The 15,259-nt window shown below is 39.6% G+C and overlaps 2 protein-coding genes across 4 annotated transcripts; one reads left to right on the top strand and one right to left on the bottom strand.

Moving 5' to 3' along the window:
• The first annotated feature begins 26 nt into the window (after nucleotides 1-26).
• GON7 (GON7 subunit of KEOPS complex) lies at nucleotides 27-2,975 on the top strand. The gene is made up of 2 exons (XM_006184221.3): nucleotides 27-294; nucleotides 2,635-2,975. Exons 1-2 carry the CDS (start codon nucleotides 87-89, stop codon nucleotides 2,727-2,729), a joined length of 303 nt encoding a protein of 100 aa, XP_006184283.1. The 5' UTR covers nucleotides 27-86; the 3' UTR covers nucleotides 2,730-2,975.
• Nucleotides 2,976-5,167: 2,192 nt separating this feature from the next.
• TMEM251 (transmembrane protein 251) lies at nucleotides 5,168-14,549 on the bottom strand. 3 transcript variants are annotated; one of them, XR_001365974.2, is made up of 3 exons: nucleotides 13,999-14,447; nucleotides 12,884-13,551; nucleotides 5,168-9,089 (listed from the first exon to the last, which is right to left on the bottom strand). XR_001365974.2 is itself a non-coding variant. In XM_006184181.2 (2 exons), exons 1-2 carry the CDS (start codon nucleotides 14,094-14,096, stop codon nucleotides 13,140-13,142), a joined length of 510 nt encoding a protein of 169 aa, XP_006184243.1. In that variant the 5' UTR covers nucleotides 14,097-14,447; the 3' UTR covers nucleotides 11,831-13,139. The 3 variants fall into 3 exon arrangements, 2 of the variants coding, with proteins under 2 accessions (XP_006184243.1, XP_032338439.1); XM_006184181.2 differs by lacking the exon at nucleotides 5,168-9,089 and having other exon boundaries at nucleotides 11,831-13,551; XM_032482548.1 differs by lacking the exons at nucleotides 5,168-9,089; nucleotides 13,999-14,447 and adding an exon at nucleotides 14,454-14,549 and having other exon boundaries at nucleotides 12,733-13,551.
• Between the last annotated feature and the right edge of the window lie 710 nt (nucleotides 14,550-15,259).

Here is a 15,259-nt window from a genome sequence, read left to right as displayed (position 1 = left end):
CTTCTCCCGCCTGCGCCCGCGGCGGGCTGGTTTCCGCTTCCGGGTGGCTTTTTTCTGTGGCGCGCTCTTGAAGGTTAGTGGTCGCCATGGAGCTGTTGGGCGAGTATGTCGGGCACGATGGGCAGCTGCAGCGGCTACGGGTGCCTTGTGACGCTCCGGGCGACGCCGACCCTTTCCAGGGCTTGTTGTCGGCCGTGGCCCAGATGAGAGAGCTGGTAGCCGAACTCTTCGGCTCCCTCGTACAGCCGGAAGCGCAGGACCGGATGGCGGCGGCTCCAGACGAGGCCTTGGACGGTGAGCTTTGAGACGGTACTGGAGCGACAGGAGGGCGGGCTGGGTTTCCCGGGAAAAATCTGCTCAGAGAGCCCATGTAGATTGGCAGACTTGAAGAAATTGAGCCTCAGGGGAAGATGAATTCCAACTAAAAATTGTTAGCACCTTCCACCGTATCTGGGCTGAACCTGGGCTCATTTATCAGGGAGGTTTTTTACAACTCTTTTTTCATTTATGTCAAAAAAAAAAAGTGCTGAATGCCTGCTACTCTGTGCCAGCCTTTGGGCTGAGTTCTGGAGAAAAAATGAGGTGAATGCGACTCAGTTCCAGTTCTTGTGGAACTCCGGTGAGGGGTTAGACAGGCAAACACTCTTATTAAAGAGTAGAGGGATGACCCAAGGGTCTTCTGTAACTATTGAAAACCGATAGAACCCAGGAAGACCTCAGAGAGGGCATGACTTTTAAGTTGGGTGTTGAAGGATGAAAAGGAACTTTTCCCAGGTGTGAAATTACAAACATGTTTGGAAGACTGCCACCTGTCGCCCAATAGGAACATATTCCAAAGGTTGGAATAGATTTCAGATGAACAAGTCTTTTAACTCTCAGGGACTGCTTTCCTTTCCCAGATTTGCAGGTGTAGTTTGAAAGTAGAAATGAGAAATTTAACTGCATTCGGGTTTTTTTTTAATCTTGTCTTGAATAGATAGGTACATTTTGAATACCCTGAGCTGAAGAACCTAAGAACTAAATATTGGAATCAGGACTTAACCCCTCTGTAGAGTAGCTTAAAGTGTACTGTACTCTACTGTACTTTTCTTGTTTACTGAAACATTACACGAATGTCAGACAATAGATTGTTTCCATGAGAGTGAAGTCTTGTTTCTTAGCTCCAAAAGTTCTCTTCTAATCTGTTGAAAATATTATCATTTGAGTAAGGACAGGTATAGATAGAGCTGTTTTTTTAAAAAGTATATATATATATATACTTACTAGAAAAATAATTGGTGTCTATTCTATTGGTAGTGGGCCAGTAATATCTTCATACAGGAGGACATGTTTTTGTAAGTTCAAGGAAGTCCCCCAAAAGCTTCAGTTTGAATTTCCTTTGTTAAAAGTGATAGAGGTTAAAATGACAGTTTTTATCATATATGAATTATATCTCAATTAACAAATACAAATTTTCAAAAATGTAATAATTATGAAAGAAAAGTGACAACTGAACACTAAAAAGACAAATAGCAGTGATCATTTTGTAACATACAGAAATATCGAGCACTGTGTTGTGCACCTGGAACTAAGTGTTGTAGGCCAATTATACTTCAGGTGAAAAAAAAATCATGATGACAAAAAAAAAAGATAATCCAGTTACCAGATGTCCAGAAGACTTGAATAGATAGTTCTCCAAATAAGATACGCAAATGACCAAGAAGCACAAGAAAAGATGTTCAACATCATTGTCTTTCAGAGAGGCAAATCAGAGCTACAGTGAGATACCAATGTCATGCCCACTAGGAAGGCTATAATGAAAAAGAACAGTAACAAGTGTTGACTAGGATGTAAAGAAATTGGAGCCTTCATATGTGGCTGGTGGAAATGTAAAATGGTATACCTTCTTTGGAAAACAGTTTGGCAGTTCCTCAAAAAGTTAAACATAAAGTTACCATATGACCCAGCAATTCCACTCCTAGAGATTCCTAGTTCCACTCCTAGTTCTCCCAAGAGAACTGGAAACATGTTCCCATAAAAACAAATGCATGAGTGTTTGTAGCAACCTTATTTATAATAGCTAAAAAGTGGAAAAAACACAAATGCCCATCAGCTCATGAGTGGATAAACAATGTTTGTAAAATGGAGTATTATTCATCAACAAAAAGAAGTGAAGTGCTGGTCGATGCTACACAGCATGAATGAACTTTGAAAACATAAGTGAAAGAAAGCGGACACAAAAGGCCACAATTTTATGATTCATTTATATGAAATGTTCAGAATAGACAAATCTACAAGATAGGAAAAGAGATTAGTGGTTGCCAAGAGCTGAGGGGAATGGGAAGTGACTGCTAATTGGTATAGGATTTCTTTCTGGAATTAGTGGTGATGGCTGCACAACCTAGTGCCATCTAAATCAGTAACCTGGACACTTTAAAAGTGAATTTTATGATATATGAATTATATCTTTTTAAAAAGTGATAGAAAAGTTATAAACACCAAAAGGTCTTTTTAAGCATACATATTTCTAATTTGATGTATGCATTGTTTTATTAATCCCTAAAGTGAAATGGTCTACTTATCAACCTTTTTATCTATCTATATTTCTTTCAACCACTGAACCTATTGTCATACAACAAATATTTATTTTAAAAGGTGATGACGAAGATGATGCAGAAGATGAAAATAACGTTGATAACAGAACTAACTCAGATGGACCATCTGCAAAACGGCCAAAACCACAATCTTAGCAATAGCTTTTTCGAAATTTAAAAGATTGCTCCTATATCTTATCACAGAGTGACATTTAAGGAAGACTTGTGCTCTGATTTGGAAAGCATTTGTTTTGTTTCCCTGGGGCAGTTTTGTCAAAGAAAAAACTTTTCTGTTTCCATCAAAGAAAGATGTAATAAATGTTTAAAAATGAATCTCTTTTCTTGAGAAGTTTCAGACTACATAAATAAAATAGACACTTAATAGTGTTTGAAATCTGCTAAGTTGGCATCTGAATTCTTATTATTTTCTACTTCTTAAATAACCATTGAATTAAATTGTGTGATGTCTACATCTTTTAGCTTCTGCTTCTGTTGTAAAAAGTATATGTCATGGTTCATGGACAGTAGCATTTCAAAGAACTGACATGAGCGAGTGGTGAAAATTGGATATTAAATTTAAGAATGGCAGTTCTGTATAAGGAGAAGGAAAACGGGAATATAAATACTGAAGAGAAAGGAGAGCCCTTGAGAGAGACCCAGAGAAACCTTGAATCACACTTACATCCAATATACAGTCATCTGGAGACAATACCACTCAACAAATATATATTTAACTTGTAGTTAGGAGTCAAATGGGGTGTGCTTTTATGCTGGGACTGCTATCTAGATGAACACAACTATAAGCCCTTAAGTAAGCAATTTATATTGACTATATCTTAGATATTTCCTCTCATCCTGTAGCCAGTCTTTGATTTTGCATGACAAAGGACCGTTAAATCCTTTAAATATATATATATATATATTCCTAAAATGTATGTGTGTATATTTCTTTTCTGCTTGTCAGTGGGACTAAGGCATTTTTTATTTACTGTATATGTTTCTTGAATCATTTAGATAGATGAACTGCAAAGAAATCAAGTAGCATGTACCTATTGAAACAAATAGTCATAGAATTTTAGAGGTGGAAGTAACCTTACAGATTGTATGATTTATTTCAGAAATAAGTCGAGTCTTATTTTGTTTGCCCCGAGTTACAGAGCTTACTGGCAGAGTTGGGTTATACACATAGCCTTTAAAAGATTACTGTGTACTTTCCCAGTTACACATTCTGAAATCTATAGCTTATAAAGTTCATGCTATTAAGGAAACAGAATTTACACACCTTTTCATATCTTTAAAGTGTTGTTTTACTTGGAACATCAGACTTGTGCTAAGTTCTCTTATGTAATTAATACAAACTAGAAAAAGTTTTATAAATGGTCAGAAATCACCTTGTTTGTTTAGTTTGTGATAATGTCTCCAGTATTAGGACTTCAGCTCAGTTACTGATTTATAATAATCTTTTATTTTCATACAGTCCTTAAAAAAACTTACCTGTATAATTAAAATAGTTTATATTTTTAAAGTAATAGCTGAACTTTGCTCCTGAACATTTTGTTTCCTTCTTTGTTTAGCAAATATGTTTATAAAGAAGAAATGTCAAGATATTTATGCTTGTGGTCCAGTGTTTGGAGGTCTGGGTTATAGGTCTGATTGATCTTTTTCTTAATTTTAATATTGATTCTTATTTTGGTACCGTCTTCATAAGTGAGCCAGCCACATGTGTGACAAAAAAGATTTTGAAGGTTTGAAGGTCCAGTCTGAAGAACCAGCAGAAAAATGCCTTGCCTGGTTTTCTAATCTGCCTTCTAAAGGTAACATTAGTCACAGGCATTCAGGGCTCAGTTAATCTCTGAAACAGCTACAACTTTACTTTTATACAGGAAAGTCAACTCCACAGTCCTACCTAACAATAAGCTTGACGCTGTACTTAGATCGATCTTTTAAAATGTGAAACATATGGATTTTTATATGTGAAATATATGGACATTTGCAAATAAATGTCTTTTCTAAAAGTAAGTGCTTTTGTGTCACGTTAAGGAATACTTATTTTAATAGAGTTCTCTGGCCAAGGACAGGAACTTTTACTCTTTTATAAGAGGTTGCTGTTCCTTGGATGTAATATTAGTTATGAAGTTTGAAGTTTTAAAAGAATCACTTGGGAAAAAAATTTACTTTGAAACCAGGTATGGGGGGAAAGTATGGGAAGAAATCATTTTTTCCTTCCTGAATTAGAGAGTGTTCGTACTGAGAGGATTTATGCTTCTGTATCTACTTGCCTTTCAGATCCCAGGCCAGGTGACCTCCTTTGCTTGTCTACCTCTTCTCACCCTTTAGGTTTCAATTTTAAACATTTCCTCCAGCAGAACTTTCCTGGCCTCAAAGACAATGTTAGGTCCCCATGCTGTGTGTTTCTGTGGTACCTAGCCCCCAGTACTTCCCCCTCATGTTATGAAATGTACTTTATTATAATTATTTCTTCAGCTACTCAATTTTTTAAAAAACTTCCATTGAGGAAGGCTTGCATTTTTAAGGAAATAAAGTTTGTTTTCTTCCAAATGGGAAAATTAGTCAGAGACATCTGTGGCCCTCAGTTTATTATGTAGAACTTTTATCTAGATCCTATTTAGCATATTAAAGATATACCTTTTTCTCAGTAGAATTGTTCAATCTGTACAAATATAAAGTACCATTTCTTATATAACATACTGTAATAAGATTCATACATAAGACACTGAAAATGTAGGCTTTTAAACTCAACTGTCAATCACTGTGTTGTAATAAAATGATTACAAGAAATTCCTATTTGAACTTACCCTCGTTAGTAGCTGAGCACCAGAGAGTTAAAAACTGTATTACAGGTTTGGAATGTAAAATTATTATGGAAATTGAGAATATTTGTAAAATAACACTTTCGGTTTTAATAAATGATAAACAAATTTGTTAGTTTTTGTGATGAAGTTGTGTTCTTTTCTCTCTACTTAGAACATAATAAATTGCAGGTAGTTGACAGTACTTCAGTTTTTTAAAAAAATGTTTAGTGTTTTTTTAAAAACAAAAGCCATGAAAGTACTAAAAGAAAATGGACTCAATTTTTATAGTCTCAGAGTGAGGAAGTTTTCCTAAAACAAGATTTTTAGGAATCCGGAAACCAGGATAGAAAGGATTAGTAAATGCAGTTATGTAATAAAATTTCTGAACATTCTGCAAATGAGGTTAAAATGACAGAAGGGAAAAGTATTTAGTATTTTCAACAGAAATGACTAAGAACTGTTAATCCTTTTATAGCTCTTATGTGTACCAGTCAGAAAGACTATAGAAAATTTCACTTCAAAGAAAAAAATTAAAACCACAATATAGTACCCCGTTTTTTCGTTTTTTTTTTTTTACTTCTCAGACTGAAAGGTCAAAAGTTTTGATGCAATATTGAGCTGGAAATGGTGTGAACTCTATAATATATTGATGATGAGAGTGTAAAATGTTAAATATACATGCTCTTTGACCCAGCAATTTCACTTACAGAAATTTAACCAATGGCTAATAGCACACATGTGCACAGATCTGTATACAAAATTATCCATTGGAGCATTATTCTTGGTAACAAAAGATTGTAAACAACCTAAATGTTCATCTGCAGAAGACCCTAGTTAATTAAATAAAAATAGAAGCACATCAGTACAGTAATTCTGTGCAGCCATTAAAAAGACCAAGATATAGCCCTCCATGTTGTTAAGGATCAGTCTTGAGAATATGATGTTAAATGAAAACTAGCAAGCTATAGAAGAGTGTGTAGAGTGCTGCTAGTGGAGAGTATTAGCTAGATATGCATATAATATCTGAAAGGAAAGTCAAACTGCATCTGGAAAGAGGGAGTTGGGTTGGGAATGAGAGGGAGACTTTTCATTGTATACTCTTGTTCTCTTTGCATTTTAAGAAAGCATATGTTACATATTTTTCTACACAAGCAGAAAAATTTATTGTGAAACTTCCACTTTAATTTTAAAAAGTCATGCTTTTTTAGCAAAGGCAGACTAGCCATATTAACAGTTTAAAACATTGTTATGTAAGTAATTCAGGGCAAAATGTAATGAATCCAGACTTGAAAAACAAAAGATCGACTTTTCCCATCTGACTACTACTTTGTTAGAAGAGGGTGTGGCATGCAACTTCTAAAGAGGTTAGGAGAGCCAAGCTAAATATGAGGTGGGCTACCGTTCATAAAAGGAAGGAGATGTTTCTAAAACTGATGGTCCTAGCCTTAACCTTCTAGCCAGTGCATTATTCTCAAAGGATAAAAAGAATTTCACAGTGCTACTGTTAACTATTCAAGTTCTCGGGTGACCTTTGCTATCAGAATTGCTCTCCTTAAAGACATGGCCCAGGGAAAGTGAATGCTAGGCAGTAAGCCTCTATTTAAATCTTTTAAAAAGCAGCAGCTCACGTTGAGGCAGCAACAAGGCCTTTGGTTAGTTTTAAGTTGAAATTTACTCTCATGCCAAAAGCTCTCCTGGGGATAGAAGTAACTTCTAGAAACACATGACTGGTTTAAATGAGTGCTTTATAGGGCCAGAGTACCGCCCCTTGATGGCAGAGTACTGAAGTTGGGTGCAACGGCTCTACGATGTCAGCATGATACTTGCTGCATCTGTTAGGTGGCTTAGAAACCGTTATCTTCATGATTGTAACTTGAGAATTTCTCAAGGCTCTAACCACCACTTAAAACCTTGTTTGTGAATGTGGTATATGTTTTTCTTGCATCAATAAGGAAAATCCCAAGAGAGCCAGGATCACAAGAACTTTTGGCAAAAATAAATCAAGAGACTCCTTTTAAATCTTGGCCTTGAAAAGAAAATAGCCCTACTTGCTAAAAACTGGGAGAGCTTAATAACCAAACTTACCTAAAACGTGACAAATTATGTTCTGCACTTAGTAACTTTAATCTTTATTTTCTCTGGAGCGTGAACTAGCTTGTTTTGCAGCCTAGTGAGAAAGTTGTTGAGTGGCAATAAAAATCATTCATGCAGTAAATACTGAGCACCTACCGTGTGCCAGGCACTGTTCTAGGCATTGGACACGTGGCACAAAAAATCCCTACTCTCATGGAGTTTAGATTCTGACAAAATATATAATATGTCATATGATGATAAATGCTGTCAAGAAAAATGGGGGCAGATGATGCTTAATTTTAAAAGGGGTGGTCAGAGGCAGCCTCACTGCACTGACAATTGAGCAAAGGTCTGAAGAAGGTGATGGAGCTGGTCAGGGCTAAGCATCCAGGCAGAAGGTACACTGAGCCTGGAGTCCCTGAAACACATTTTTCTGGCATGTTCTAGAATCAGCAAGAAGACCAGTGTGGCTGGAGTGGAGCAAGGGTTAGAGGGGTTACTAGAAAATGAAGTATAACTCAAGGGCCACTTACTTAGAACTTTGTATGCCATGTTAAGGACCAGTATTTATACCAAGACAGGATGCTTTTGGAGCATTTTTGAGAGGAATAATAACATTTTAAAAACGACCCCTCACCATTTGTTTGATGGTGGACTTGTAGGGGACTTGAACAGATTTTGCTGGGTAGAGAGAGCAGCAGCTTGGCTTTAGACAGGTTAAATTTCAGGTGTCTGGTAAGATAGCTTAGTAAATATCAAGTAGGATGTTCGATATTCAAGTCTGGTGCTCAGGAGAGAGGTCAGGGTAGTTCTAGAAATTTGGATGCTTAAAGCCGTGCGCCCAGTTGAGATGGCAAGGCAGTAAGTGTAGAAAAGAGAAGTACGGCATGCCAACATTTAGAAATTGGACAGATCCCCAAGGAGGAACCAGTGAAGAGGATAGGAGAAGCTGGTAAGGACGAAGGCAAACCAGGAAAGTATCCAGAATTGGGTTAATACATGGTAGCTGCTAGCCACATGTGATTGTTTAAATTTAAAACTCAAAATTTCAGTTCTTTGGTCATGCTAGCCACATCTCAAGGGCTCATTTCATGTGGCTCGTGACTACTGATTTAAGACAGCACAGATATAGAACATTTCCGTCATCACTAAAGTTCTCTTGAGCAGTACTGATCCAGAAGCCAGCCAAAGAAACGATCTCAAAGACAAGGGAGTGTGTCAAAAAGGCATTTGAGGACTGAGACTTGATCACTGAGTTTAGTTGCGTGTAAATGACTGGTGACTTCTTGATAAGAGCAGTTTTGATACAGTGGGAGGCAAAAGTCTGATATAAGTGTATTCAGGATTATTTGGACAGTAGGGCTCAGAATCTGAAAATACAGACATCTCATTCCCGACCTTGGGCTCTGGCTGGCAGCTGTCTGCGGTCTGCTCAGGGTGGTCATGTCTGCAAGGACACTGCTGCTGCTGAGGGGCCTGACTGGCCGGGCCTGCCATTCCCGTGCTGCATGCCCAGATCCATTCCAGACCAACACAGGAGCCGCTCAGGGCCGCAGATGTTGCCATTGGGCTCACCTCCTGCTTCCCGTTTCCTCCTGCCCTGGGGCTGGGTCTTGGCACACCTGGAGAGCTACAAAAAGCAAGAGTAAAGAGAGCTGTCCTCTCCCTCACCTGTGACCTGGCCACCCCTAGTCTGTCCTGATCATTTCTGCATTCCTGTCTGACCTTCCCTAGAGCATAGCCTTCAGTTACAGTGACCTGCAATCAGGACCTCTCAGTTTCTCCATGTTGACATACTTAAAGTCTATTTAAACCTTGAAAAAAAAATATATAGACACCTCTTTAAAGATGTGCAATCCAAACAGCTGGGGTGAGCCTACCACAAAATATTTGCTCGGTGCTGTTACAAAGACAAACACAGCCCCCATGACTAACAGTTGAACCTTTACAGTGCATAAAAACCCATGGCCCAGTGACTCTCAACCCTAATAGACTTGTTTGAAGAGCTCCAAAAACATGATGGCCTCAGCCTCTCCCCCCAGGGATTGATACAATTGGTTGGGAAAGGACGCTGGCATTTTTATGTGAGTTTTGCTTTGCTTTTTGTTTATTTCCTTGAGTGATTCTAATACTCATCCACAGTTCGACCCACTCATGGCCTTAAACCAAAACAAAAACACCAATGCATGATTCCCAACCATGGTCCAGAATTATATGGAACTTTATGAATATGTCGGAGAATTTATAAAGTGATGGCACATATTTGATGCAAAAATGAGTCATGTGGTATTCTAAGATTTTCTGCCAGCGTTTTGGAGATTGAGGATGTTAAATCCATCAAGAAGGAAATCAACACCAGATAATCTTAATATAGGACTTTAACCACCCACTGTGAACAGACATATAGGTTAGATTATTTTATGGGCGCTATTACTCAAGTAGGAGCACTTGATCTGACAATTCCACTTCCCCAAAGAAAAGCTTATTAATTATAAAAGCTTTATTTGAAATATAGTCAAATTCTAAATTTAGGGAATTGTGTTTTTTACTTTAAAATTGGTGCTATCTTTAAAACCAGAAAATGTACATGGTGATTAAAGCTCCAAGAATTAAACATTTGTTTTTGGAGTTCAGTGATCTGTTCCCTATCCTGACACTTTTAAAAAATATCAGCTTTGAGCTGTTTGTGAAAAACACTCGAGGTATTCTTCATTTGAGGTGCAGTTGCAAATGAAATGTCTCATTAAACCAGTAGGGCATACAACTCTGTTTTTCTCATATCTGGAAGCAAATATCATTGACTAGCTGTATATCCTAGGATGCTTGTCCCTTCCTTAAAATTCCTGAAGCACTTTCTATATTTAGCATTGTCACTGCCTAAGTATTTACAGCTTTTTCTATTGTGATGTGAATATGAAATAAGTGATGGTCTGCTATAATACACAACTTTCCTGTCCATCTGTTTCAAGCTTCACCTCAATCTAATAAAGCTAGGAGATTAATTTCACCTTTCTCTCTTTACCAGAAGAGCACTTTGAACTATTAAACGGCCATATACAAAATAGGAAAAATCCACAACTTGGATAATTAATTCCAAAAAATTAAAGGGGGGAGGGTATAGCTCAAACAGTAAAGTGCATGCTTGGTATGCATGAGGTCCTGGGTTCAATTCCCAGAACCTCCTCTATAAATAAAGCAAACCTAATTAAGTCCCCCCCACCAAAAAATGTCTCAATTAAAAAAACAGATTAACCCTGCAGTTTAAACCTTTGCGATTACATCTGGAAATACTGTATTACTCCTACTCTAATTATTTTAATATTTCTACTACCAAGGCAATATGATCTTGAAAGAAAAAGGTGGACTGAGCATTTACTTACCAAATCCCAAAATACTAGAATTTGAAGTATAAGAAAGTCTACTTCAGTAACAAGGAATTACTGCTTTACAAGACAAATAGCAAACTTACAAGCCTTGTATTACATCAAGCATTTATAAAACGAAATAATTGAAGTGGTTTTCTTAAATCATTTCCAAACTATCACTGCACCAAGACAAAGCAGATAAAACAAGAAATTGCTCAGATATGAGAAAAACAGAGCCTCTCCCCCAGGGATTGATACAGTTGGTTGGGAAGGGACCCTGGCATTTTTATGTGAGGAGTTTTGCTTTGATTTTTGTTTATTTCCTTGAGTGATTCTAATACTCATCCACAGTTAGACCCACTCATGGCCTTAAACCAAAACAAAAAAAAAAAATGCATGATTCCCAAAATTATCCTGTTTTTGAGAAGCAGTATAGTGGAATGATAGAGCTAGAGATCTGAAGCCAGACATCCTAGGTTCAAATTCTGGCTCTTCCACTTGCTGTTTGACAATGGGCAAGTTATTAATTCCTACATGCTTCAGGTTTTCATTATTTCTCTCTTCCGTAAATTGGCACTAGTACCAGTACATACCTGCCTCTTAGGACTCTAGTGCAGAAGGAATGTGTATCACTAAGAAAACAGTGTCTGCAGCATGCATACTTTTACTAAGTACTCAAAAGATAACAAGTCATTTGGTTATCTGACCCTTGCAGAAACACGTATTTCAAACTCCTGCTTAATTTGGAGATTCAGTATATTTTAGCAAAAACTGTATCATTTCAGTAACTAGACCTCTGGAAGTAGTAAAGGAGAGAAATGAGATTAATTGCAGAAGGATCTGATTGTGCCACTTTTGAGTTACAAGGGTACCTGCTTTATCTTTCCAGTAAAATCTTGCTGTGGAATGATCAGCCTTCCATTCTGGTCAAACTTAAAGTAAAGGTTGAGGTTGCTGGAAAACTTTTAGATTTTCAGTAGCTCATACAAATTGAGAAAAACCTTTCTCAATTCTTTTCCATTCTTTAGCATGGTTAGGCAGACAATACCCAGTGCTGAAACATTTGTCATTTGTGAGCAGCACTCCAGCTCAGTGATTTAGGAACAAAGGCATCAGATGCCAGGTTATAACTCTGACTCTGCTTCTTTCTTAGCTGTGTGACCTTTGGCAAGTTATTTAACTTCTTCATCATATGCTCCTTAACTGTAAAATCTGGATAACAATAACTTATCTCATAGAGTTGCTGGGAGGATTAAATGAGTTAATTCACGTAAAACTCTTAAGAACAGGGCCCAACAGAGTAAGCATCAAAAAATGTTATGATTATTAAAATTGGTCAGTGTAAAACATTTCCCTGGTATTAAAGACATAACTGTATAAAAATATATCTTGACCTCACCCAGAAAAAAAAGAAAAAAAATCCTAAAATCTAATATTTCCATTTTTTAGTTATTTGTACTGTTACCAGACATGAGGTAGTAAGTACAAATGCAGAGGAGGCAGTACAAGGATCATGCAGCCTATCACCTGAAGACCAGACCTCAGGCAGAAAAGAAAACCAGAAGGATGATGACTGGACAGCATCTTTTAGGGGGGTATCACACACGTGCCAGGGAATGGACTAAATGTACCCATCTTCTTCCAGGTGTTAGACTTCTCAGCTTTCAAACGTTTAGTCTCTTCCCAAGTAGTTTTTTTAAAAAACAGTTGCATTAATAATGCAAGGTAATTAATAATGCCAGTAGCATTGCCAAAAGGAAGAACACATTTGCTTATCAAGACAGCCATCACCTCAATAATTTTATACCAATTTCTCACAAGCTGATAGCAAGCAAGCATACATAGATGGCTTAACTACAACAGGATGAATTGGTGTTTTAGTTAAAGAATTTTAAAGCAAGCCAAGTAATTGTATAAAATTTAAATTTTATGACCATGTTTGGACCTCTTTACATTAAACACAATGGAAATGTTCATATTCATTTTTTCCCCAAAGGAAAAATTTCTGAATCATCACTATGTTGCACAGTAGAATAAAAATATGAGTCCAGGTACTTACTCAAGTTTCTAAAGAATGCAAATAACAGGTAAAATTTTACTTCCAAAATCTGAAGTCATCAACATGATTTTGTAGTACTGTATCTCAGGCTTTACCTAAAAATTCCTTATTGTTCAGATAAAGACAGTCCCCAATCACATTTTTTAAAAAACATCTGTCCCACCACAACTTCCTGAGATCTGTGAAGAAACTGCAGTCTTGTGATCAGGCTCCATATAGTACTGGCAGTTTTGTACTTGTAAGGAAAAAAGCGATTTTACGTGTCAATCAGTTGTAGTCTGCTGATCTGATTAGAAGCCTTGACAAATGCCTGGTGGCGATTGCAGATAATTGCCAAGCATATGGGAATAATACAGTAGCCCACTGTTTTTGGGTCAGCTCTTGTACAAGAATAAAGGAACAAAAACATCTGTAAGTAAGGTATCAGAAAAATAACTGTCCAAAACCAAAAAGGCAGGGAGAGCAACCGAGATTTCAAGGAGTGTGTCCATGTGGTTCCTTCAAGGGGCTCCTCTGGGTGCTGTTGAATGTGTTCCAAGGCCAGCCTGTTGTAAGTCTCATTGATTTCAAAAACATAGTAAAATGCTGCTGCACTTGCTAAAAGATACAATCCCACTCCAATCCATCCCATCCGCTGACGGAAGTTCATCATTCTCCATGCTCTGTGCCTTCGAGTTAAAAAAGAAAAACTATGGTTAGTGTCTAGTAATCCTGTCAGTGGCAGCTACTCCAAATGTACTTATTTTTCCAATGAACTCTAAAATGCCCTCCAACACATTTGAGGTTTAAAATAACTAAATTAAATTTACATTTATTAAATGTAAACAACTTACAGGTTGTTTCATGTAACAGTTATGAGAAGTAAAGTTTTAGTATATATTGAATGTGCTTTTTATGTGACTCCCACAGACAAATAAATCACTGTATCTGCCTTAAATAGGTCCAGCACACCTTCCCTTAAACTGTAACTGAAATAGTTTCGCATGGAACATTTCAGTTTTACAGTTCAGATACTTTCGGACTTAACAGTAATGCTTCAGACATGAACATTTGGCTCTACAAGTCAAACTAATGTTGGAGCCCCCAAGTTAAGACAGTAACTCTTAAACACTTACAGTGGTCCCGAAAATCTTCCTGTTCCTACGGCAAGCGTTAAAGAGTCACTCAGTTCTGAATAATCGGGTGGCTTTGGCATTTCAGAGAAAGCCACCATAAGAGAAATCTCCGGGGTCACCGGCTGGGAGAATGGGGAACACGAGCAGCCTGGAGCAAAGGCTAATTGTGATTAAGCACAGCGTGACTGCAGCCGGTCACGCGGCGGCCCGGCCCTTGACGCGGCTGCCGGAGACCCAGCCCTGTGTCACCCGGCCCAGCCCGGAGGCTCCCCAGCCAACCGGGACTCCCCGGCAGCCGGCCCCGCCCCCTGTCGCGCTGCAGCGCCTGCCGGCCGCGACCAGGGCCGCGCGGACGGCGCCAGACCCGGGCCTCTCCGCCTTGCAGCGCCAGGAGCCCAGCGCCGGGCAGCGGCCACCGGCCGAGCCTGCAGAGCTGAGCAGGTCCCGGATCTCACCTCCTCTCCGGGTTGGCCCGCCCAAGCGCCGTCCCGGATGAAGCTACAGTCGGGGCTTCCGGCTCAGGCCGGAAGCGTGCATGCCCCGCCCCCTCAAACCCCGCCCCCTCGCGACGTCAGAGCGCCTCAGCCCTGTGGTGCCACTTTTGCCAGTGCGCCCCGAACGTCTCTAGGTTAGGATGCGGTTGGAGACTGTGGAGGCACTGGTGTTGATGCGACGCTTCAGGTGGGCTGGCGTCTGGGCCTGGTCGCTTCAGTCTTCCTCAAAGCCTCGCCCCCGGTGCTTCGCCCGCTGCTCTGAACGCCCAGTCGTTCCTCAGAGAGCGCCGCAGCGATCGGCCGACCGCCATCCCCCGCGCGCCTCTGCGCAGCCCCGGTATCCCTCTCGAGTGTCCCCATTCGAGCGGAGGAGAGGCCACCCTCTCTCTCCTTGGCCTGGCCTCCCGGGAAGAATATCGGGAGCGGACCCTGGCGCCTCGGCCGCCGGCGATGGACGCAGACGCGGACAATTAGATGACGGCGGGGGGAAGCGGGACCCCGCCGTCCGCTGCGGGACGCCCGAGGCGGAGAGAGGGTAAGACTGCTGCTTGCCGCAGTGGGGCCGGCCGTCTGCCCGCGTGCGCGGGGCTTCTCTGGGCTTGGGTTATTCATTGACACCTTCAACTAACTTGACTGCTTGGTTCTCACAGCCCTTCTGAACTCCGGATGTTGACGAGACTTAACTAGGGTACCACGGAGGAGTACAGTGAACTGCGGTGGCATCAGTGGCCTGGAGAAATTGGCATTTAAATCTGTTGTTTTGGGCA

Source organism: Camelus ferus, chromosome 6 (genome assembly GCF_009834535.1).
Source record: "Camelus ferus isolate YT-003-E chromosome 6, BCGSAC_Cfer_1.0, whole genome shotgun sequence".
Classification (NCBI taxonomy): Eukaryota; Metazoa; Chordata; class Mammalia; order Artiodactyla; family Camelidae; genus Camelus; species Camelus ferus.
Note: the sequence above shows the minus strand (reverse complement) of the source record. Positions and strands in the feature narration are given on the sequence as shown.

What these genes read in the sequence shown, in the direction of transcription:
- GON7 (XM_006184221.3), top strand. Translation starts at nt 87, where the DNA reads ATGGAGCTGTTGGGCGAGTATGTCGGGCACGATGGGCAGCTGCAGCGG. An exon ending in TCCAGACGAGGCCTTGGACG is followed by an intron (nt 295 to 2,634) that starts GTGAGCTTTGAG and finishes TTATTTTAAAAG; the next exon opens with GTGATGACGAAGATGATGCA.
- TMEM251 (XM_006184181.2), bottom strand. Translation starts at nt 14,096, where the DNA reads ATGGTGGCTTTCTCTGAAATGCCAAAGCCACCCGATTATTCAGAACTG. An exon ending in GGAAGATTTTCGGGACCACT is followed by an intron (nt 13,552 to 13,998) that starts GTAAGTGTTTAA and finishes TTTAACTCGAAG; the next exon opens with GCACAGAGCATGGAGAATGA.